General features: G+C 42.3%; 4 protein-coding genes across 7 annotated transcripts in view; 1 reads left to right on the top strand and 3 right to left on the bottom strand.

The window, feature by feature from the left end:
* The window catches only part of LOC123987480 (receptor-type tyrosine-protein phosphatase gamma-like), a 323,656-nt gene that overhangs the window by 194,512 nt on the left and 104,697 nt on the right, over positions 1 to 24,447 (bottom strand). The window lies entirely within an intron of this gene.
* cdk5rap1 (CDK5 regulatory subunit associated protein 1) lies at positions 7,197 to 9,451 on the bottom strand. Its single transcript, XM_046076422.1, has 7 exons — positions 8,838 to 9,451; positions 8,648 to 8,751; positions 8,526 to 8,560; positions 8,311 to 8,411; positions 8,025 to 8,235; positions 7,744 to 7,864; positions 7,197 to 7,511 (listed from the first exon to the last, which is right to left on the bottom strand). Exons 1-7 carry the CDS (start codon positions 9,127 to 9,129, stop codon positions 7,212 to 7,214), a joined length of 1,164 nt encoding a protein of 387 aa, XP_045932378.1. The 5' UTR covers positions 9,130 to 9,451; the 3' UTR covers positions 7,197 to 7,211.
* Positions 8,667 to 13,419, top strand: ghrh (growth hormone releasing hormone). Of its 2 annotated transcripts, none has more exons than XM_046076426.1 (6): positions 8,667 to 8,843; positions 11,492 to 11,600; positions 12,297 to 12,401; positions 12,781 to 12,885; positions 13,006 to 13,131; positions 13,245 to 13,419. In XM_046076426.1, the coding sequence occupies exons 2-6, from the start codon at positions 11,524 to 11,526 to the stop codon at positions 13,255 to 13,257; spliced, it is 426 nt and encodes a 141-aa protein (XP_045932382.1). In that variant the 5' UTR covers positions 8,667 to 8,843; positions 11,492 to 11,523; the 3' UTR covers positions 13,258 to 13,419. The 2 variants fall into 2 exon arrangements, with proteins under 2 accessions (XP_045932382.1, XP_045932381.1); XM_046076425.1 differs by lacking the exon at positions 8,667 to 8,843 and adding an exon at positions 11,163 to 11,268.
* On the bottom strand, positions 15,267 to 24,281 carry rpn2 (ribophorin II). 2 transcript variants are annotated; one of them, XM_046076415.1, is made up of 17 exons: positions 24,123 to 24,281; positions 23,587 to 23,777; positions 23,154 to 23,249; positions 22,727 to 22,902; positions 22,533 to 22,608; positions 22,278 to 22,412; positions 22,004 to 22,180; positions 21,794 to 21,912; positions 20,143 to 20,248; positions 19,814 to 19,905; positions 19,604 to 19,718; positions 19,239 to 19,433; positions 19,047 to 19,133; positions 18,867 to 18,962; positions 18,293 to 18,368; positions 17,027 to 17,156; positions 15,267 to 15,930 (listed from the first exon to the last, which is right to left on the bottom strand). In XM_046076415.1, exons 1-17 carry the CDS (start codon positions 24,133 to 24,135, stop codon positions 15,915 to 15,917), a joined length of 1,896 nt encoding a protein of 631 aa, XP_045932371.1. In that variant the 5' UTR covers positions 24,136 to 24,281; the 3' UTR covers positions 15,267 to 15,914. The 2 variants fall into 2 exon arrangements, with proteins under 2 accessions (XP_045932371.1, XP_045932370.1); XM_046076414.1 differs by lacking the exon at positions 24,123 to 24,281 and adding an exon at positions 24,012 to 24,061.

The following is a 24,447-nucleotide window of genomic DNA, read 5'->3' as shown; positions in this document are numbered from 1 at the left end:
GTTACAAATGCTACATGTTAAACAAACGTATACTTACATCTGGACGTGAAAGCTGCGCTACCACTTGCTCCTTTCGTGAAATAGTCCACCATGGGTTTTTTTCTGTTCAGTTCAGGCTGGGACTCAAGGTTTGGAAATCCAAATCTGGTCATACACGGATCACAATGTGTTTTGCCTTGTTTGTGTTTGTATAGTCTGCACTCTTCAGGTCATGTGGCTCAGGCCCTATTTGTTTGAAAACAGTGAAATTATGTCCTGCCAGAGCCATATTTTTCATACAAGTTAATAATTTATCTATACATTTTTCATCCTGACTGCCTACACAGTAACTATTTTCTATTCTGCACCCATGACTTGCTTTTCAGAGCTGTCTTTCGCATTCAAATTTAGGTCTAAGTGTAACATGGTTAATAATGCTTCCTCTTGCCAATTACCAGAAGTGTGTATTTGAAGTGCATATTTGTGTTCTACCACTTTAAATTAGTGCGGCCGTTCTTAAGGGAATGAAGCACATCACGTTCTTCCCAGTTTAACTTACCCATGTAAGCCGGAGTCAGGTTCATCATACTGCACATTATTTTTTAAGAGATTGTTCATTTTTGTTCTTTATATTGATGTTCATTGTATGTGAAGGAAGAGGCTAAATATGGACAAAGAAAAAGTGCGATTGTCAATTTACATCAATATCCATTATAAGAAGAGTGTCATTTAGGCAATGATGCTAGCTAAATAAACCAACTACCAAGCTCTGTGTGTGGTAACAAGTGTTTTTATATATCTTGTGTCATGTTCAAGAACAGTCCAGTAACCACACTGTTTGTCTATTATCAGGCACACATTTATGCTGCAATAAATATTGTTAGTTACATACTTCTCCAAGTTTAACTTGCGCGTGTAAGTGTGTCATCATTGCTGAGTCCAGTAACCGCACTCTTTGTCTATTGTCTATCAAACAGAATAAAACAACTCAACTGGGAATACTAGCCTGTGGTGCTTGTTCATAACACAGCACAAAGGAGTTCTTGTTACATAAGCAAGCCCCGTGAAGAAATTTTGTGATTCGTGATATTGGGCGATATAAATACAATTGACTTGACAGGCCGAGATGTCTCCACATGGACGCCAAGCAAACCTGAAAACGTCAATCATGTCGTAATGGAAACTCAAAGTCTCCAGCTTTTTGCAAGGTATTGTGGAGGAGATTTAAATGCTCAGGAGGAACAAAAGGTGAGTCTTTGTTTCAATGACAGACACCGCTACTCCCCTCCCCGTTTTAATTCTTTGATGTAAGTGTGGCTCATGTCTATGAATGCCAATGGGAGGCAGCTCTATGGCTTTTCTATGAATTACATTATTGATTTCCAATACTGCTCAGAACAGAAAATGTAATTATGCACAGACCCCGCCCTAACCCCCTTCATCCTCGCCAAATACTTCTTTCCCTTCCCTCTTGCTCTTTCTTGTCTTTCTCTTGGTAGCTTTACATCATTTTGTCTTTCCTTCCTGCCTCCAATAACCTGCCCCCTCCCCACCATCACCTGACCTCTCTAAAGCCTCTGAGTGTGTTGTCCTTGGATCATGTCATGTTGGCCACATCTTTCCTGAATTGCTCTGCAGCAGCATCAACAGCCTCACATTGTAAAAATTCTCCATCTTAGCAAGTTGTTTAGTGTGTTACAAAGTATTACTAAATATTAATAAGATAGATAAATAGAAAATGAAAACATTGTTAAAGGGGCTATATGTAGTTTTCAGCGGCCACTAGTGGTGCGCATTTTAGAATGCAACCTGGTGTGTGCTCATACACATGCTTGAACTCATGAGTGAGCATAATCGGACACGCAGAGATAGAAGCACCGGGAGACAGCCTCACACAACATGTTGGAAACTCATGTAAACTCCCACTGTAACATTACAGTGGTATTTTTATCAGCTTGACAATAATAAATCTAAACTCAACGTTAAGAAGCAAACAGCGGTGGAACCATGCTAACGTTGCTGCCTGCCCCTGGCCTTGCATCACTATAGGCTAGTATAAACGAATCGCTCCACATCTGCTTTTTACTGTTACATAATTTCTTGCAGGCTAAAATAAATACTTTGACATAATAGAGGTGGTACACAGGATAGTAATGTGGAAAGCCATACAACTGTAGTATTTTGCACCATAAAACTTTAGCAACTGCTAGGCATAAGCTGGGGAGCTAACATTATCTAACTAAAGCACAAAATCACAATATATTTCACATGCTTTGCAGTAAGTTACATGTCCATTATAATAAAAGCCAACTCTGTATCAGTTTTTTCAAAAGCCTTTCCAATGTTGACTGTGTTTTCACCATACCTCGATTTGATTCTTGTTTGCTTTTGGTTTTTATCCTCACTTGGAGTTTGTGTTAAAGTCTGTGTTGCTCTGGAAACAGGTTGTTTTTCGGTTTTAGCGGACTCCATCTTGTTAGCTGCGGTGTTGCTGCTGTGTGTAAGGTACAGAATCAGAGGGCAATGAGTCTTCACCAAGGATTAGGCATAATGGCAGTCAGAGATGACAGAAAAACCCTGCGGGTGGATCGTTTTTATGTGAGGTAATAAACCCTTTACACACAGGCAATAAAAAGTGATTCATTTAATTTAAAAAACCTGGAAATCAGCTCCCATTTTGCAAGGTGAATCTATAATTGAGTTAACATGAATCTAACATAAGCTGGCATGAAGCTACCATGAGCCCATCATGAAGCTAACATGCGATCTGCCCCAGGTTCTTCCGATCCAGGGTGACCCTGTGTGACCACGTTTCCATGCCATTAGCTGCGGCTAACAACATCTAGCAACCGGATTGCTTGTTGCTAGTCCGACCCTCGTCGCTCAGGGTGCAACAACAGGTATGTTATGGATCGGGTCTGTAATAACCTTGTTGCTCTTTGTGTGCAAACTGTTTCTGAATAAACGCAGTCTATGCCTGCCTCAGTGAACAGCCACACCTGTCAAGCACACATTCCCTAGACTGTGTGTGTCGTTAGCCTGTCAGCTAACTTGCGCCTCAAGCTCCCAGCAACAAGCAGTGCAATCTCTCTGTTCACAGTTAGAGGTCCCTTTTCACACACAACTCTTCGCACGGGGAAGCTGTCAGTGTCATGATAAGTCCACAAATGCGGCCATTATGCTTCGTGTGGACATAACACATGCACACATATCCCATGCCAGTTGTTCAGTTGTTCATTAAGAAAATCTGCCGGGAGATGTGTGATAGTGTTATCAGGTGTGCCGCTCTACACATTACGCACGTTCCCCCCAGGGAGTGCCCTGCTGTGGGTTCATGCGTAATCATGGCTTAAGCAGCACATTCTCTCTGTCTGCACCCAGAGGTGTCCTTAACTAAAAAGGCTGTCATTACAGGACAGAGTGAAAGCTCTAACAGCCCTGCTCCGCCGCGTCAAACCACACACATTTGTAACAGCCCTGTTGGTCATGCAGCTATTCAGGATGATGTCAGTGGATCACATGGTGTTCCCGCCGGGTCACCTCAATACTTGTCGGGGTTCATTCACCTGCCGTCAACCTTGTGCGTCAGGGGAGGTACACGATCTCCATTTCCCCCTCTGTAAGTGTACATCTGGCTTAATGGAGGAATCCTCACACTCAAAAGTGTTCAAAAACACACCTCTGTCACGATGGGAGGATGTGTCTGTCACGGGTGGTGGGAAGTCTGTGGCCAGCCCACATGTTTCTCCACATAAACGAACTGGAAATGCTCACGCTGAGAGGCAGCGCTTAGAGGGCTGGGGTCTCTCGCAGAATGTGGTATGCACCATCCAGGTGGTTAGAGCTGCACCCACTCGGTCCTCATTGGGCTGCTTTCTAGCACTGGTGCATGGAACAGAGCCTGGACCCTGAATGTGCCCCCTCCCCTGTGGGCCCTTGTTCCTCCAGCTACTAGTGGACAAGGGTTTGGCTTTCAGCCCGGTGAAATCCTAGGCTGCCATTGTTTCATCCTGCCACAAAGGTTTGGTGACAAGACGATGTTCCCTCATCCGCTGCTGAAGTGCTTCCTTAGGAGTGTGCGCAGACACAAACCTGTGTCGCCCCCTGCTGCTCCTCAGTAGGACTTAGGTTTTACGCGCTCTGTCTAAAGCCCCCTTCGAGTCCCTGGTAGCAATGGAGCTGAAATTTCTCTCTGCCAAAACCACCCTGTTTTTGGCATTGACATCTGCCAAGAGAGTCAGCGATCTGGCTGTCCTCTCTGTGGCTCCATCATGTCTTAGGCTACAGTCAGACTGCAGGCCTTAATGCTTAATTTCGATTTTTTCCCCCCCAGATCTGATTTTTTTGTTTGACAGTTCACATTATTGCTTAAATGTGGCCTATATCAGACTTTATTGTGAACTGTACGCAGCCTGAAAGTGTCCCGCAAGCACAGAACAATAACACGACATCACACGCAGCTGTACGCTGTTGTACAGAAGTAAACAAGAAGCCACAGATGTTAGCTCCAGTTAGCTCCTACTTGCTAACCCTCCCAATTTTCATGGGAGGCTCCCGTATTTCATTGTCCTCTCAAGGGGTCACATTTCTCCCGAATTATGACAAGTGTTCACGACTTTCTGTACTTTTCATTACGATTTCTTGCGCTGTACAACGCATCTCTTTCTCTTGTTCTACTGTGTCTGCTTGGACAAGTAGCATGTATGTAACTCAGAAGAGAGCTCGCAGTCCGGTGGATTTCAGGTGGAAGAAAGGGAATTTGTGAGCCGAATCGGTGGCCGAGTCCCACCTCCTCTGCCATGTGCCTGCCCTATCCTGTTATGTTGCCTGCCTGGCACCATTCCCAGCGCCTGTTTGTGCAGTACAGAGATACGTCTCTGGCCTTACCCTGTCAGCACAGCGCCTGTCTCATTGGCTGTGTTAAGGCTTATCTGTCATCCAGTAGGGATACCCCAGCGGCCATTAGAGCGCACTCTATGAGAGGCATCTCCTCCTCTGTGGCACTGCCCTGAGGGGTGGATTATATCCACCGTGGCCTCTTGGTCCTCCCCCTCCTTTATCCGTTTTTACCTGCGGGATGTGTCCCTCTTCTCCATGACTCACTCTGTACTGAGTGTTCTTTTAGAGTGACTATCTTCTGTGTACTTGTGGTATGCTCCCCCCTGTTGGATGGCGCAGGGAGAGTTACGGTTCATGTTAGCTCTGCTCTGTCTGCATTTGGTACTGTTACAATGAGTACTTCGTATGCGCTTCCACAGCGGCAGGGCCCTCCTCCTCTCTGTCCCCAGCCTTCCTAAGTCATGGAGAATGTGTAATTTTATTATGCTGTGACATTGGGCATATGTGGAGTGCCATTGCCTATATGAAGCCTATATGAAATAGAACGATAGTTAGGTATTGTAACTCCAGATTCTATGAGCAGAGCCATCTAAGCTATGGGCATCACTGGCTCCCTGAATGACAAAAGAAAAGAGCTATTTGGGAGCCGATTGCCATGGGGTGAGACCGTGGTTGTGGCCTATCCTGCTGGTGGGCAAAGACAAAAGCTCTGCAGTGCTGCACATTAGGGATGAACCCACTAGAGATAGTCTTAGAGGGCTGCGCCCATAGTCATAGAATCTGGAGTTACAATATGTAACTGCCGTTTTCTATTTACAGAGCCATGGCTGTGTAGGAAAACTAGACAAAACAGAGAGCTAGCAAACTGTGAGGAAATATTCACTGAATTTAAACAAACAAACAGAGTATTGGATTACAATACTTTTTATTACTTATTACTTAGATATTACTTACTATCCCTTTAACTAAACCAATCTGACATTTAAATGAAAACATGATTTGCTGCCCCTCCAAACTATAGATACACAGCGTAGCATAGCAGATAACTCAACATTTTTTGTGCGGGCAGTGGCACAAACACTTAAGCTGCCATGAGAATATGCGGACCCTCCGCAAATGTTTGTCTGGCTCTGTCAGTAGACAAAGTACTGAAACTAATTGTTTTAAAATAATGTTTCCACTCCAGTTTCTGTGTTTATGTCTATGAAGCAGTCTATGAAAAACAAATGCGTCCACTGATACATCATAAGTGTGGTCATAGGCTATGTGGATGTTTAATATCAAAATAAAATTTAATGAGAAACAAATAGATAATGATGCCTCTCACACATTTAATTTCACTTCATGTCAATTTCATTTCATGTTATCACTTTATCATTTAAGCATTTAAACCAGTAGCGTTATTTTGCTCACGCCAGTGAGCCATAACTATTCCAAGTTGCACCTTTCAATTGTAAAAGATATAAGCCAAGTGGCCACTAAAATCTCCACCCCGGAGCGCAGAACAGAGACTGTTGGGGAGCCCATAAGCAGCATAAAGCCAGTATAATGTCAGGCCTTAGACGTAAATTTAGCTTCGGAGTCCTTTTCAGACTTTAACTTGGCTAACTGGTGGAATTATCATCATTTTAAAAATCCGAGATAACCTCAAAGAGCATTAAAGAATTGCAGTACAGAGCGTCACCTCGACTCACCCGGCACATCTTCACCACCTGCACGTATGGACTGTGTAAATGAACAAAGTCTGGAAAGAAATCCAGTGACAGCTCTCACACAATCGCAACACTCCATCCTCATCATCAGTCTCTCATCACAATGCAGGCCAGACATAACAAAACAACACATCTTCAAATGATTTCCCAGGGTGGGGGAGACCTCTGACTGAAGCCATCATTTTGGCAAGGTGTGAAGTACTCAGTGATTGCTGTAAACATATAAATACTGCGTAATTGGCTGCGCTATGGCGCTGCAGAGGGCAACGCCAAGGGAAGGCTTAGAGAGTGTCCATGAAGAGTTCCTGGCCCGTGATGATGACTGGCTAATACTTCGATTTAAATTCCCGAGAGTGGTGCTCTTGGATCTGTGTGCTGAACTTCAGCATTAGACAGACCAACCTGATGGAACCGCACCATCCCAGAACAACAAGTACGCTATAACCACATTGACTGCCACTGTGACACACCGTTGTTATTTTTTTTTTAAAAACCCTGATTTTCTGAATTTGGCAGGTGACCTGAAATGTTTACCTGCCTGCATTTGGCAGGTGCTAATTTAATTTCCTGGTTGGAAATCAACACTGGGTTGTCACCGATTGCATTTTTTCTGGCTGATTCCGAATACAGATATTTTCAAGGTCCTGACCTGCCAATTCAGATTTTCTTTCACTCTAAGAACTATGATTGACAGCATACACGAGCTGCTCCTGCTCTCCTAGCAGAATTAAAAGTGAGTGTATTACGTACCTCATCAGGGAAATCCTTGGGATGAGGGGACGTGAATCTGATCCTCATGTCAGGATCGATGCGTGACACTCGGTCTAGCAGGTCGGAGAAGCGCAGACCTCCCTGTTTAGTTCTGTAGATGGTCTTAAACCCCCTGCTGAGCTTGGTCAGGTCCGAGCCACAGAACTGTTCTTCTGATGTATCTCTGTAGCTGTTCACGTTCTGACCCAGCAAGGTCACCTCCTTCACACCCTGAAAAAAACATCCAACACGCTCAGTGTGAACAAGGCTTATTATCATTATTATTATGTTTTTACACTATCAAATACTGACTGTTTTCTCCAATAAGACAAATATTTTTGCCCTTTCTAATAAACCAACGATGTACTACCCTTCCTTCCTATTCTGGTATCGCTATCGGTGCGTGTCTACTTACTGCAAACAAGTGTTGGAGTTTAGTTTTAGTGTTGAGGTTCGGACTTGCCTGGTCAGAAAGCATCCGAACTTCCTCAAGAATGGAGCTAACAGGTCGGCTCCTCTCTCTCCCTCGGGTGAAGGGAACAATGCAGTAACTACACATGTTGTCGCAGCCTCGCATGATGGAACTGCCCGCACCAAAGACACACACACACACACACACACACACACACACACACATACACAAGGTCATCAGAGGTTAAAATATAAAGGAGGAGGAGGAGTTGTGGAGGACGAATTACTTCCTCCACAAACCATAGTTGCTGGGTAAACAACTGACACACTCACACAAAAGCACTGTATCCCTGAGGAGCAAGGTGGACAGGCATGATGTCGGCATAGGTCTCCTCTAACGACAGCAGCACGTTGCTTGCCTGATGACCTCCGTCAGCGACCGTCAGGAGGCGGGGAAGGTCCCGGTAGGCGTCCGGACCAGCAAGAACATCTACCAGCTTCTCCCGCTCCAAAAGTTCTGTCTTTAGCCTCTCTGCCATGCACCCTGGACACACACAGGCATTCATTCTTGTGTCCTCTGCAAGACAGTCAAATGTGTCCCCTTAGTGAACTCACTTACCCAAAATCCCAATCTTCATCGGTGCGTGGGTCTTTAATAGTCTCTTCTTCATGGCTGTTAGTTGTTGTAGTCTATTCCAAATGGTTTGTTCAGCCTTTTCTCTGTTAAAAGAAGAGACCATCGGTTGGTGCGTCTGATTTAGTTTGTGTGGTCTCATAAAAACCTTGTAATTCCAATTTGTTAAAGACTTTTCTTTAAAGTTTGTAACATCTTACCTTATGGAGCATGTTACCAGAAGGACAACATCTGCCTGTAAGCACAAAGGATATTTTGTATCAACTGTTTTGACATAAATGATGTTGAGATTACATAAAGACAGAGCTCTCCTGTAAGTTACCTCACTTAAGTCAGCCGTGCGCTGATACCCCTTCCTCTGTAGTATGGACCAGGCTATCTCTGTGTCGTTCACATTCATTTGACACCCGTAGGTTTCGAAATACACTGCAATATTAAGACAAAACACCAGTTTGGCAGTCGTCCCGAACAATCACATTTAACTTGGATGGTTTTCAGTGATGCAGACTAACCTTTCCGTGAGTTACCCATGTCCAAGTCCTCAGACAGGTAACTGTGTTTGTCAGTGTGCTCTCCATCTGCAGCATAGGTCTTATTAACTGAAACCTCTTTGATGAAATCCTGAAAACTTGGACCAGAGGATATCTGACTCTTGAACTTGTCTACAGTTACATTCCTCTCTCTTGAAGTGACACCGGTGTTAGCTAATTTAGAACAATATCTGTGTTGGACACGCTTGCTCGGTCTCCAGTGTTGGGGAACGGTAACTTTAAACAAGGATCTTAAAGTCCTGAAGTGTTCCATGCTAAGTTAGCAAGCTCCAAGTGCAAACTCTTTGTAGCTAACGTTACCAAATATTGTAGTTAGCTAAGTTACTTTCTGAGCGACTTAGCTGACATTTTGTCCATTGTATATTTTACTGAAGAGATTACTGTATGCACGCTAGGTACATCGGGTAAATGACATTGGCGCTTGTGTCATGTGGAGCCAAAGATGTCTGAAATATCAAGAGCAGTACCTGCACATTCCAAAGAAACGTTATAGAAACCAGGAAGAAGCGCTAGGCTGGTAAAAATGTTGAATGTTACTAGGTGATAATAATAGTTTAGTGACGGTGGCAGAAATTCAATCTTATAGCAGTTATTGTATAATTAACACAACTATCATTAATAATATTTGTGTTTGCTATTAGCACGAATATAGTAGGTTATCTCTTCTGTTTAGTTATTTACAGAAATGGCGTAGTGTCAGGAGCCATGTTATTCGGACGTTTTTATTACTACATGGAAATTCAAAAGGCCATGGTGGAGAAAAAGAATGGTTAAGTAGCTAACGTTGTCCTGTTCAGCTAAAACGGGAGTAGTAATGACTTAGACGATAGGGACAACGAGTATCTAGCCATGTAGGTTCTTTGATAGGGAATGCTCTTGCATCCCGAGAGTCCGTTAGACAAAACTGTCCCTCGGTACGTCCAACTTCACGGACCGTATAAATTCGTTCCGGGCTTCAGCGACAGCTTCGATGTGTCCTTTTAACACATCGCCAAAATCTTGAATCTATCTTAAAAGCTGAGCACTTATTGCTGAGAGATACAGTTCACACTTATTTTCCACGTTACGGTCCCAAACTCGAACCCAAGGAAGCAGTGGTGGGAGTGCAATGGGATGGGGAGGGTAGCATAAAAATAAAAAATAACTTAATTTGATCAACTTCTCGTAGAAATTATCCCAGGGACAGAATGTATGTTCATCAGAAGAAGCACAGTCACCCAGTCTGTAGCGCCAGCTGTTAAATACAAGGTGTGCATTACATAAACCTTTAAAGGAGACCTATTAAACTGCTTTTCCTGTCCTATATTGTAGTTCTGTGACTCCTGTATGGCTCCTGTATGTATTTTTGAAGCTTTGGTCATGTTTAACATGAACATCCAACATTGTAACATTGGTCTCCTTTAAAACAATGACGTATGTAGCCCTGTAATAATTAATAACCAATTAAACATAATGTAAAGTTTTATACATGTGTGCAAAGCTTCTTATTCAAATGTATTAACAGTTTATGAGGAAGCAATGTGCTCTTGTGTTGCGCAAGTACTCGACTGAAACAGTTTCCCTTAGAGATAACATACTTTTTACGAGTATCTTCTGAGTAAAATGTGTAATATGTGTTTTCTAATGAACAATACAAATAGGAACAGTTATTTTTTTTATTATTAGTTCTCTCACTATTGTGATCAAAACAGTGCTCTGAAGCTCAATTCAGAAGCTGTTCTGTAAATAGCTCTCTAATAAATTCAGCATATTTTGATCAACCTGTATCAGGTTTAAATTAAGTGGATTCGCCCACTTCCGGTGTATACCACGCCCATTTCGAAGTTAAGTTAGATGCTTGAACAGATAGACACTGATTGCCTAATGGTGTACTCACTCATCACTAACCCAATAACATACACACTTTAAAAGGTGTTTGTTTCCCCGGGTCCCATTGGACAAAATCATTTCAAATAAAGGGCTATAGATGTATTAGTTTTACGCTGACAGGCAATGGTTTTACATAACACACTTTATTTTAAGGAACATTAAATTATTCATTAAACTATAAACAATATCTCATCAAATCATACAGTTTTTGTGTGTTTTCAATTATGTGTTTGCAACGATTTGTTTTTGATCTTTCATTATAGCATGTAAGTAACAGTAATGTGCCAACACACACACACAGAGAGAGAGAGAGAGAGAGAGAGAGAGAGAGAGTCAGCATGTGTGATGTGGGAGTGACTGGGAGCTACAGGTTCAGTATAAAGTGACCATGGATGAAGGGATCACAAACAGTACTGTTCCAGTGTTTCTTTTGTTCAGTCTTTGAGAGGATGAGAGATGAGAGTGAAGGGCACCAAATAAAGAGGAACTGCAGGGACTTTCAGAATTCACACAAGATCACTAGGTACCTCTTCCACCACACGTGTGAATGTCCTGTGCATATTATACATTTAATGTTTGTGCAATTTTCAACATTTCAAATGAAATGCTACTGTTTTCCACCGTAGTCTACATCTCTGCCTGCTGCAACTTCCGTGCCTTCTGCTGAGCGATGAGGCTGGTTGAGGGGAACTGTGGTTTCAGCGTTTTTTCTAATGTAATTTCTACTCCTGTCATTTTTTTTCTAGCTGTCCATTCTTCTCCACGACTAGCTGTGAGGATGGAGAAAGCTGCACTGCTGCTGTTTTGTTGCCTGGTCATGTCTTTATCAGGCTCCCCGCTCTACCCATCCATTAGGTAAGTCCTGACAGATTTACTGGGATTCTGATATTTAGTGTTTCACTGTTCAGTGTCCAGTTATTCAAATTTCTTATGACTCGTCAACTTTGTAGACGCCTATCGATGGAAGCAGAAATACTGAAAAGTGGTTGAAGATTATTACTCAAAACAAAATATTTTTAAAATTCAATTCTGACAAATTACACCACAAAATATATTTCATATATTCCTTGTACCATTAAATGAAGCTTCAGGGAACAGCTCTAATGGTTCGAAAGCTTTGCCAAAGGAAGGTTTGACGCTTGATAGAAACTGATTTGATCCCAGTGTCAGGGCTGAAAGAATGCTCATATCCATGCATGTAGCGTATGATGTTTTAAACCTGTCACTGGTTACTTTGCATATCATAGCTGTGCCCTCTGCACTTGTTATGCTAAAACGGGTCAAGATGTCTGGATTAGTCACCACGCTAAATTTACACAGCACCTTTTTCACAGTGTCCTGTGCAAAAGAAGCAGTATGTGTAATTTTACAAGAGCTAGAGCATTTTGCAGTAAGAATGAGGATCTTCTTCTTTGTCTAAAATCCATCCTCACCATCAAAACTATGTTTAACTTTTTTTTTTTTTTTCTACATAGCAGTATGGTATAATGTGTGTACAGATATTTGGATACAATGTTCTACATTCATTTGGTTAACGGGGATATTTCTCAGGTTCGGCCAGAGGGATACGTCCATCCTGATGACATCTTCTATAAAGGATCCAGCAGAGCAGCTGGAGGAAGACAGGAGTCCTCCCAGGGAGCGAGCAGAGTCACGGTCAGTTTGTTAATGTGGAATGAGTGCTGATCTTAAAGGGTCAGGTTACCAAAAATATAACAAAAAAACGTCTTTATTCTCATTTACCTCGAATCTGTGTTGATCGATGTGGATCGGAATTAGATTTTTAGAGGGCTAAATCCGGACAAATACAACCAAAACTATCTGCATGGGTAGACCATTAGTGAAGAAATGTGTTTTTTTGGAATTTAGGTTGATCTCACCCTTTAAGTTAAAATAGGCTGCAACATGGCCAGACAGATAACAGATTAATCCTAAACACGTTGTTGTTGCTTCATTGCACTACAATTTCCTTTTATTCTGAAAGTTATTCAAGAACACTGTTATGTAATAACTGAAGTCCACTCTCTGATTTTAGCTCAGGACGCCATGCTGATGCCATCTTCACCAACAGTTACAGGAAAGTCCTGGGCCAAATCTCTGCCAGGAAGTTCCTTCAGACAATCATGGGCAAACGGCTGGGGTAGGTAGCACAAGAGGAATGATGTCTTTTCAATCGGTGTGTGTTGCCAGGTTTTTGAACCTTGTTACCAACGGAAATACACAATGAAACATGAATTGCTGATGTTTTTAACCCCCACAGAGATGAAAGTGAGAGCTATATGAAACGTCAATCAGATGTCTATGAAGGTACCTATAAAGAAGATCTTACATCTATTCAGAGCAATCAGAGATACAGAGAAGTGCATGGGCATGTCACGAGGCCAAGGTAAATACCATAACGCCAAACACTCAAATGAAAATATTCAGAAACACTAATCTGACTTTTCAAGCATGATGACATTTTAGTCTTTTACTAACCCGAGTCTTTCCTCTTTACAGACTGCTGAGTTGAGATTGGTTGGATCAGACAAACTGAAGGCTGCCAACGCTCCTGGCCACTGCACTTTTCATAACCATCACCGCTTGCTTTCTTAAACTTCCTCCAACTCGTTCTTTACAGATGAAAATGATACTGTCATTTTTTTATTCCCATTAAATCTGTGAAGAAAAGCAACAGCCCAGCTCATGGCTCTGGAAAAAACGGGCACTGAGAAACTTTAAGTTGTGCAATGTTTCTTTTACACTAATACTAGGTTGTAACTTTTTGTTGAAGTGGTTTAATACCAATAAGAAATAATGGTATCAATTAAATTTTGAACGAGTTAATACTCATCTCAAAATCAGTGTGGTCGTGCTGCAGTGCGTGATAGATTTTCAATTTCCATTCCAAGCTACTTCATACATCACCTTTCAGAGAAAAACATTGCATTACATGTATTTGACAGCTCATACAGAAACATACAGAGCTAAATTAGAATAAGTTGCCTACTTTGCCTAATTAGTCACCCTGCCTTGAAAACACATGATCAGTTTATATAACTATGTATTTTATTAAACTGACCAATACTGTAAAGTATATAAAATTAGCTCCACCTCAAACAGATATATTAAAAAGTTGCTTGGACATAAGACGTAACACTCTGACATAATCAGTACTTGTACACGACTTTAGGTCAGACTAAACCTGGCTTCAAAAGTATGTCTTTGTACCATTAATTTCATCTAAACAAGTACTATCTTTATGTGCTATTTATTAAGAGTTTAACACTCAGCTAATCTGCTTCATCAGGACTTGTATGACCATGTTTAAAGTACCCACCAACAGCCATCAGATTCTGATTTTGTGGCTGAATCCTGATTGGTACACAGAAATGTGTGACGATCACTTTTTCCAGCTTAGGCCCGCCCACTTCGAGCCAGTAAAAATCACAGACAAAAATGCAGGAATCTCAACTTCGGTAGAAAAAGAATGTGAGCACGTTTGAACACATTGTCACTCACAGTAAGAAACTGATAAAATATGTTTTTCCACTTCAAGCTGGGCGTACAGTGTGAGGGTTAATTTTTCTCTCACTCTCACTTAGTTTTGTGGCACCCGTTTGGCTGGGACCCCTTACAGACCTCTTTCACTGAAGACATTTTGGATTAGTATAGCAGGAAAAGCACAAACATAATTGATAACATTAAAAAATAAATAAATAAAATGACTGCATTCCATCTAGCTCGTGGGTCTTGGTACTGTGCATGCTGGCTCACTGCTGAAGGTGGATACACGTGATCAGTAGTTTACAGTGGCTAACATCTGCAGTTTGCTGACTTTATGATTCTTCTGACGCCATTATCCTGTAATTGTCACTGGTGGCCACAGTGGTCATTGTTTGGCATAGTTATGTTTCAGTGACATCACATAATTCTCTGCATTCCTCCACACAACTTCAGTTTCTAAGCAGAGGTCTAACCAGCCAGGATAAGTGTGGGTGTGCAGGGCCTTTAAAGTCTGCCTTAATACTTACATACATTGTGCATGAATGTACAAGCGTTATTGGTCGCTCCATGCCACTCCTTACTGGCCATAGAGACATTCCATCCTAACGTAATTATGAAATAGGGATAAGCAATTCCCTTTCTGTGCACGAAACGCAAGGCAAAGTGACTATGGGGCTTCAGCAGTCAGTTAGTCACATCAAGTATCTGTTTCAAAGTTAGGGTCTTTCTAGTATGCTGTTCATTAATGAAACTAACCCTCCACAGCAGCTCAACAAGGAAACACATTTAGGGAAACACAAAGAGGGAATTTCATACAAAAAAAAAAGAAAAACTAAAAATGAGGCAATTCTGCTGTTATTTTCCTCTACTGGATCAACGATTACATTGGAACAGATTCTCCTGCATCTACCCAACTTGTGTTTTTCCACTGATCCTTCACTGCTTGAATCCGTTTAAAGGCAATACTTAAGATTCAATCAATCATGAAAAGCAATGTGCCTGGTTCCAGTTTTTCACTAATAAAGACAAAGAAAATTAGATTCCCCTCAGATTCTTTATTTCCTCCTCTTCATTACAAAAACATCAAATGCTCAAATTGCCCATATTTCATTATTAACAAGTTTTCTGGGGGATGCCAACTCTGTATCAAATAGAAGATTACCGCACCTCTGATGCAGCTAACAGGCAAACACATTGGCAGTTAGTTTTTTTTAATCAGCTGAAATATGTCGCTTCTGTTACGAAGTGAAATGGACATTGAGTGACAGAGGAATGTACCAAAAAAAAAAAAAAAAAAGAAAGAAAAAAAAAAAAAGTAACGCACACATAAGAACCCACAATCCATCAAGAAAACCACAAATAAAAACTCACTTTGAAACCACTGGCATGTTGCACAATAAGAAAACAAATCTCACAGGAGGGTGAAGTGCAATGATCAGTAGCTTTACAGCCCTCAGCAGGAGTTTCTGTCAGTGAGCGTTTGTCCTCGGAGACGCTGTGACATCTCTCGGTGTCTTCCATTCCAAACACAAACTGCATGTTTAAACTGTTGAACGGATTGTTGAAGTGCCACGCCGTGTTTAAAGTCTGATTTTAGGCATCGCTGAATGACTCGTTGGAAACAAAAAAAATAAAAAATAAAAAATCTGCTTTGTCGGTTGTCTTCTTTTAATTTTCTTGCCCTTATTTTTTCTCAATTCTGTGGAAGAGAGGGGGGGAAAAGGGCAAACATTAGTTTGACAAAACATGAAAGGAATGAAAACCTTTGTGGCTCTTCGACAAGTCACGTTAAGGGTCAATCATGCATTTTAATGTGCAAGGACGCGGAGAGATTCTCATGACAAATTTCTAAGATCTGGACGATGCCTCACATGGCCCATGAACACAAAACATGTCACTCAAATGTAACGGCACAACCAGGACCATGGGTGTTACACCACAGTGGAGGAATTATCAAAATGCTGGTATGGCTATGGTTGTAATGACCATGGTGGGATGAATGAGAGGCAAACCAGGGGGAGGGGCGGCAAGTACAGGTGAACACTCGGAGTTAGAATGAGTGAGCACCACACAGCCATGCACACTGCAAGCCATTATGGGAATGCACTGTGGATGCGGTCTATGAGGATGCCCTTACTTCAGCCTGGAAGCACGGCCGACTCATTTGTTACAAATGGGGGTTTTATCGTAGACTCCTGTACTTTGCCAACCTACTACTTTGCTCTGCTGCAATCCTGAAAAAGGAGTAAGAGAGAGCGAAGTGTGGATAGAGTGGTTAAAGAGATACAAGTCACCAGCTGCAAGACAGAAACTGGCAGGAAAGACAGGAAAATGTCCGCACTGGGAAAATTACATTTGTGAAATCATTAATTGAAATCGCTTAAAATGGTTGACTTGGCTGTTGTAAGAGCAAGAAGTGAAAGTGAACAATTACAGTGACGTCAGTGACACGCGCTACAAACTGCTCGCTCTGGGCCTTTGAGGGCACTACATATTGATGGTGAAGAAATTGCCCACTTAGATCATCACTCTTGCAGATCTTGCTGCCACACCTCTCCTGGTCCAAGTAGACACGAGCACTCCTCCTGGCAGAGAGCTGATGAACTGAATTCTGCCTCTGGAGACCAACTGAGGAGCTACAGACCTGGAATAGGCACTTTTCCTCAGATTTAAGGCTAAGAACTACCAAGAGGCCTCAAAGCACACATGTCCTCGTTGTCTGAAAGACAAAAGCTTTCTCTCTAAGATTAAGGACTCTAGGGACCATATGTGCCAGGCACCATCAGGAGACGTACCTCTTCACTGCTTTCTGGGCCAGCATGCGGTTCCCAGCGAGGAAAGTTACACCACCGATAATCGCCAGGTACTTCAGAGTCTGGAACATGTCCAGATGGGTCCAGTAAACATACATGAGGCCCAGCATGGCTGAAATGAAACAAGAGAGTAGGGTTTAACATTTAGATCCAAACAAAAATTTTTTTATACACCATCAAGATACAATTTAATATAGCTGTATGTCAGTGGTTTCCCCAAGTGGGTTGGGTGCTTTTAGGACGGACCATGGGTGCAGCCAGATTTATTTATTTTAAAAATCGTACATTTAATAATGTGTCAACCCATATTAAAAAACATTTTCATTAATACACTTCCACATTGCTTTTTTGACACTTTAAATCATATGCACATTTAAGATAGATGCGATATACAAACTGTGAAATCACTATATTTAAAAACCCTTTAAAATATGCAGTTATACCACAGCTAAAACCGGTGACAAACTTGCTGGCTGCCACAGTAACGTAACGGGCTTTTTGGCACTCGAGTTTTCCAGGTACACAACAGTTGGCAGTAACAACTATCAGGGAAGACAGCAAATACATCAAAGTCCTTGGGCAAGATGTGAATGTTTAGTTCCTGTGTGTGAATGGGGTGAATGTTACTTTGAGCTAGGAAAAGCGCTAAGTACAGTATCATTTACAAGGGAATTAATAAAGATTCAATTTATTACATGAAAAAAAAAACCCACCATGAATGTTTGAAAAGTGTGGGAACCACTGCAGTTCGTTCTGTTTGCAACAGAAACAAACGATAAAAAGTGCAATGACAGCAAGTTCTTTGCTAATCTAAACACAGAGGCTTTTGGACTTTTAATGCACTCATAAGACACAAACTATTTAAAATCAGAGGTGCTTTGGTGGAAGGTGAGGGTAAACAACTGTGTTTCCATCCAATCCAGGGCTTTTTAAATTTTTGCATATAGAAACCTTACTGGAAAAGCCAATTTTCCAGAGACTTGGTTAAAAAGCTTGCTAAAATTAGACCTCAGATCTTTTGAACTTGGCAAAGTTGTGGGTGGCGTTAGGGGGATATTTTATATTCTGAATTTGTGTGTGGAATTTCATGAATAATGCATCGCTGAAATTAATTATGATAATGTGTCACACACGTCCATTACTGCAATTCACTCATCACCTTGAACAATAGCAGATGAATAGTAGACGAAGAGGCTGTAAAACAATCACACCTGTGACAAACATTTCATTTCAAAGACTGGGACTCACCTGCGTGTCCTACATGGAACAGAATGCAGCTGGGAGAGAAGCTGAAGTTGGAAATGTTGGCTCCGAGCTTAAACCACTAGACGAGAAGGGGAATAAAAGACAATGTGATATTCATCCCCTGCAAGAGCTGCAAACAAAAGGGCTAAAAAACTGTTTACCACCTAACACACAATGAACTGATCCATTGCAACAATACCTATTACTCAGCCCTGCAAATGCCGGGGAGGGGGGGGAGGGACACCATTGCTTTTGTGATTTCAAATTAAAACAAGCATTATATTCATGCAGTATTGGAGCCTCATTCACTGTGTACGAAGGCTTCCTACTGAAGAGCTTTTCTGGGAAATAAAAAAGATGGACCACTGTGCATACAACAGCAACAAAGCTGAACGTTCCATTAAAAAAAAAGCGTTTGATTAATAAATGCAAGTATCTTAGTTTTAGGTATGCCTTTAAATACGATAAATAGTCTCTACCTAATTTGAATACACTAGTTGTTCCACAGTTAAGCTAATGGCAAAAATAAAAACATGACTGGAGCAGGAAACATTTTGCACAAAGTTGGCAATATTACCAGGATGAGCAGAAGCAGGAAGGGAGACAGGATGAGTGCAGTGAAGGTGTTGGAAACCACTGTGGGAGGCTTCTTCTCTGGTTCCCTGAATAAGTGCTGCAGAGAAAAGAGGAGACTTTAAACTGCTGGATTGATAGCTACTGCATGCTGCTTGATTTCCCACGCAGTAAATGTGATTACCTGGATCTCTGGTTTGGGTACGTAAAGAGTCTTGGGCTGAATGGTAGCTGGGGCCTCCTCATCCACAAACTTCAGAACAACATCAGCCTTTTAAAAAAAAAGTACAACAGTTCAATATTAACTTCTCATTGGCTGAGCACTTCATCAGTAAATAATCCTCATTACCAACACCGGGGCTGAACGGACACTCACCACATTCCACAAGATGGGGTTCTCCAAGGTAGCATCCCCAACGATGAGGTAGAGGGAATAGGTACCAGAGATGGAGTCAAACTCTGATTTCCGCTCTGCTGTGTCCAGCTCAAACTTGTACAGATTTTTGCTGTCGGGTTCTGCCACAAACACAACCTCTTGGCCAGTTTTCTGATTGTGCAGCCGGACAAAAGTCTGCGACAGAGAAAATAAATTGGTCTTAATCTTAAACGAGACTGAGAGGTCAATTTTTCCTGGTGGTTTCCATGTGGTTGGATGATTGTTTTGGCCAACCACATGTATAATAGAACGGTAGTATGACTCTTTCTGCTGACGGCTGTTCATGTCCTATTCTCATTATATACCTGGTGAGGGATAAGCTCCACTCCAGTGTTGACGTCAACCAGCTGGAAGGACATAGCAAAGTTTTGGTGGCTGTCTGCCGTGAAGGAGCTCTTTGCTTTCGAAGGATAGTCCACCCTGAGTCATTCAGAGAGAAAAAACATTAAGTACTCTATTCTCATGCAACTGAGGGTCAGAGAAAAGGGCTTCACTTATCAAACTTGTCCACTTACCTGGTGGTCTTTGTGCCGATGCTCTGGTCCTTATCCACCACAGAGAGGTCCATGTTTGTGACGGCCACCTCGGTGGACACCTTTACTTTAAGCTACGGGTGGAGTCACAACACAAAGTTACATTAAATAAGAGCATGACGGTACAAAATTCAAAACAAAGAGAGACAACACTTATCGAGTACGGATTGAGTGCCTTTGACTCAACAACAGCGCGTGTTTATTTGCATCAATTTCTCCACAAAGGCAATGAAAGGCAAAAACACTTGAACAGCATGACGACATGCATGAAAATGACCACGTAACCAGTGAACCACTGACCGCCACCTCACCTCAACGTGATTGGCAACCAGCCGGCTATCCCCTTTCACTGCAATGGTAAACTGGTAATATCCGCTGGCAGGCTGGCTGGACATGAAGTTCAGTTCAAAGACACCACTGAAAAGAAGGAAAAATGAATAATACAGTGCAATACTGATGAAAAAAATGTTTTTCACAAAACACCTTGAAACTGAGTGACAGGTAAAGTATGAACATCTTGTAAAAAAAAAACAGAAAATATTTAGTTAAACATAATCTACAGTCAAAGAGATAAACAATTACATTTGCTATGTTATTTGCATGATCATTCAAACTGCATTCCTATAAACACTAGGAACATTTTGGCAAAAGATAAATCGATGAAGCCTCCATGCACATCAAAGTTAGTCACACCTTATATATGCTTTTTTATATATGCAATTTTCTGATGTTAAAGTCTAAACTAAATTTATTGTACTTAGTTCCGAACAGACTCATTATCTAAAGATTTAGTTACTCTGGATGGCATCGCCCTGGCCTCGAGCTTCACCGTGAGGAATCTCAGGGTCATCTTTGATCAGGACATGTCTCCCACACTAAACACACTACTTCAAGGATGCCGTTTTTCACCCATGTAACATTGCGAAAATCAGGCATATCTTGTCTCAAAAATGAAGCGGAACATCTAGTCACATTTGTTACTTCTAGGCTGGATTAGTGCAATTCCTTATTATCAGGCGGTTTAAGTCCCTTAAGACTTTCCAGCTGAGCAAAATGCTGTGGAATGTGTACTGACAAGAACCAGGAAAATAAATCATATTTCTACAGTTTTAGCTTCTCTGCATTGACTCCCTGTAAAATCCAGAAGGCGGCATCCTTCTGCTCACATACAAAGCTCTTAATGGTCAGGCACCATCTTATCTTAAAGAGCTCATAGTACCTTACTGCCCCACCAGAGCATTGTAGCAATCCAGGGTTCCTAGAGTCTCCAAAAGTAGAATAGGAGCCAGAGCGTTCAGCTATCAAGCTCCTCTCCTGTGGAACCAGGTTCCAGTTTGGGTTCAGGAGGCAGACACCGTCTCCACAGACTTTCCTCTTTGATAAAGCTTATAGTTAGGGCTGGCTCAGGTGAGTCCTGAACCATCCCTTAATTATGCTGGTACAGGCCTAGACTGCCAGGAGACTTCCCATGATGCACTGATCGTCTCTCTCCTCCTCTCCCTCTCTTTCTATATGCATTCTTATCCTATTAATGCAAGTTACTAACACAACTTCTTCCCTCTCCTGTAGTTTTTGCTTTCTCATCTCTCTCCTTTCTCCTCCTGTCGCTTTCTGCAGGCGTTACTGCCTCTGGAGTTGGGAACTCCAGATCTGTGGTGGCAGGCTGCCTGTTAATTAATATTATTACCACTACCATGACTATTATTTTAAAGTGGGATAGGGGACGTTGGAGAACTAGCAAGAGCCAGCTAGATTTTTCAAGTATCCATCTGATAAAAGTCACCCCCCCCCCTTTCAGGCTAATGATTTATCAGATCGTAGTTGATCCGTGATCGGTATGCGCTGAGCAATGAGGTCATGATGAGAGTATATTTCTTCCAGCTTTCGAGATCATTTTAAAGCAGTGGGGAACATGGTTGATTATAACGTAAAGCTAACACTAATCTGTCTAATGATACATACTCATTAAGTGTGAAAGGTGCTTGGCTGAGTATGATGCTCTTGGAGGCCACAGCGTATGCAGATTCTACCAGCACGTTGGCCGAGGCCAGAGGTTGAGACATGACATCAGTAACAAGGAGCTGTGAAACAGAGAGAGAAAGAGTGTTAGTACAAAATGTGATTAAAAAGCACGCAGAGGACTGCAGTCAGGTTGAGATGCGATATCTTTACCTGCAGGGTTGGCTGGCTGTGGGACACTGTGGCTGGGCCCTGAGCACTGACGATGACAGGCACATGGAAGCGGTTGTTGGAGAGAGCGGCGGCAGCACATGCCACACTGAAGGCCTCAGCCAGAGATTCCCAGGATTTCTTGCTGAAGATAGAGTTCACCAGCTGGATGACCTGGTCCTGAGGGGAGAACGCCTCTTCTATCAGTTTCAGAGAGAAAAACACATACAGAGAAAAGCCAAAACCTGAAATAACACCCGAAACACAGAAGTCATACCTCCTTCAGGGGGGGCTCCATGTCCACGTGATCTGACAGGGAATAAGCAGCGGTCACAAACATGGCAGTTGCCTCAAGGCCCTCTTCAAACTGGAGGTAGATGCCACCGAGATCATCCAAACGAGCTGTCAGATCCTGAGAGGAAAAAAGCAAAAAATGTTTTTTAAAAAAATAAATAAAATCACTGCATCAGTATGACTCCAATGTGTCTCGGTGGTGACACAGCACCACCTGGTGGAAGCTTAAAGAGCTCACCTCAATTTCTTCCAGTATTCCTCCAAGTTCTGCCTGCTGGGACAGGCGAGCTGCTGTCTGCAGCGCCAAAGTGATACTGTAGAGAACATACATTTGATGTTCATTTAATTGTTTAAATTATCTTGCTCATGGACACTGCAGGACCATCCACAGAGAATGGCCTACCTCCAGACTACCCCCCAACTAACACTTACGCCATAACATTGTCCTCCTTGTTGATGCGAGCTGTCAAGGCCCCTACAACTTCCTGGGAAGCCAGAGGAAGCCCCAGAGAGCTTAGTGCACCCACGGCCCGATGAATCTGAGTCATGGTCGAATCTTCGCTAACGGCCGCCAGGAGGATGTCACGGGTTTCATTGGACACAGGGATCTACGAAGTGAACAGTTTGGCACATAGGGGTTCTTATTACAGTGCAGTATTGTCCATTAGCCATGTCACTGTTCAGGTGAAACTAGTTTCCTTATATATTTATTCTACTATCATAGCGATCATATGAATGATTGTTATAACATCTTGACCATGAAGCAATTATGTGGCGTTCTACACATTTATCTACTCTAAATACAAAGAACATCAGTGGGTCAGATAAGGAGGCCAAGGCAATAACAATATTGTCATACTTCACATCCTGAAATGGCTTGACTGGTCTCAGCAGCAAAGAAGAGAGAGTCAACGCTGGTTGGATCAAGCTGGGATTTGAGGAACTGGCACACTTCCTACAAACAAAAGCACATTTTTAAGCGAGGATCAACCTTTCACTTCATATACTGTATATTATTCATTACATTTACTCATTCATTTAGCTGACGCTTTTATCCAAAGCGACTTACAATTGCTATACATGTCAGAGGTCGCACGCCTCTGGAGCAACTAGGGGTTAAGTGTCTTGCTCAGGGACACAATGGTGGATGTCTCACAGTGGGAATCGAACCCAGGTCTCCCACACCAAATGCAAGCATCTTATCCATGCGCCATCACCACATCAGATAACTTAACACGAATAATCCGTCTCAGATATATATTATTAGCCGCATAATTGAGGGATTTTCTTACCTTGTTATCTGGAACAGTTCCTCCAAGCTTGGTCAGGCCAACAACAGAGTAGTATGCGGACTCCAGGTCGGTGAATTGTTGGGTCAGGAGGTTCTGCAATCGGGCCACATCAGCTAGGGAGAGGTAGTGCGCCGGTGTGAGCGCCTGAGCTCCGGAGAGAGCTAGGCTGAGGAGGAGCACACCGAACAGACCTGCGGACACGGAGCGGGGTTAACCTGGCTGCTCGAAATGCGTATTTACGTATTACCACCGAGGAGAGGAAATAATATTACATACTGATCCTTCACTATCTCTCGCGACGCTATGTATTCATTCATTGAGATAACGCTCGTCGTTCACTGCAGGTTTAGCTACGAGGCGAGCTAACTTAGCTATTAGGAAGCAACACACTGCATGCACCGTGTACTAGTTTTTGCACTACTTACAGAACTGGAAATTCCACATTAGCATACAAAACGTACTACAGCGTACACAGATAACACGAAGAACATACATATCTAACGTTACATGTAACATTTCTGAAGTAATTCACTTACTAGACCGGTCCATGTCTTGCAGTCTAATGCAGCGTCACCAAAACCGACTATTGCTTCCGGTGTCTCAGAGAGCGAGCTGTCACCACAGGTATAACATCCGGTTGTACAATAGACATTTCAAAATAAAGGCCAACCACGACTCGACACATCCAGGCTATTATGTCCATTACAATTGTATACCCGATTTTTTGCCTCATGTTAATTAGTAGGCATGTTTTATTTGATCATTTGATAAAATACAATTATAAAACACAATCTTCTACATGAGGGATTTTCTTGTCCTTTGACAGTACAGAAAAAGCAGGCGATGGATGATCAAAGCCTG

The sequence above is a fragment of the Micropterus dolomieu genome, linkage group LG18 (genome assembly GCF_021292245.1).
Source record: "Micropterus dolomieu isolate WLL.071019.BEF.003 ecotype Adirondacks linkage group LG18, ASM2129224v1, whole genome shotgun sequence".
Lineage (NCBI taxonomy): Eukaryota > Metazoa > Chordata > Actinopteri > Centrarchiformes > Centrarchidae > Micropterus > Micropterus dolomieu.
Note: the sequence above shows the minus strand (reverse complement) of the source record. Positions and strands in the feature narration are given on the sequence as shown.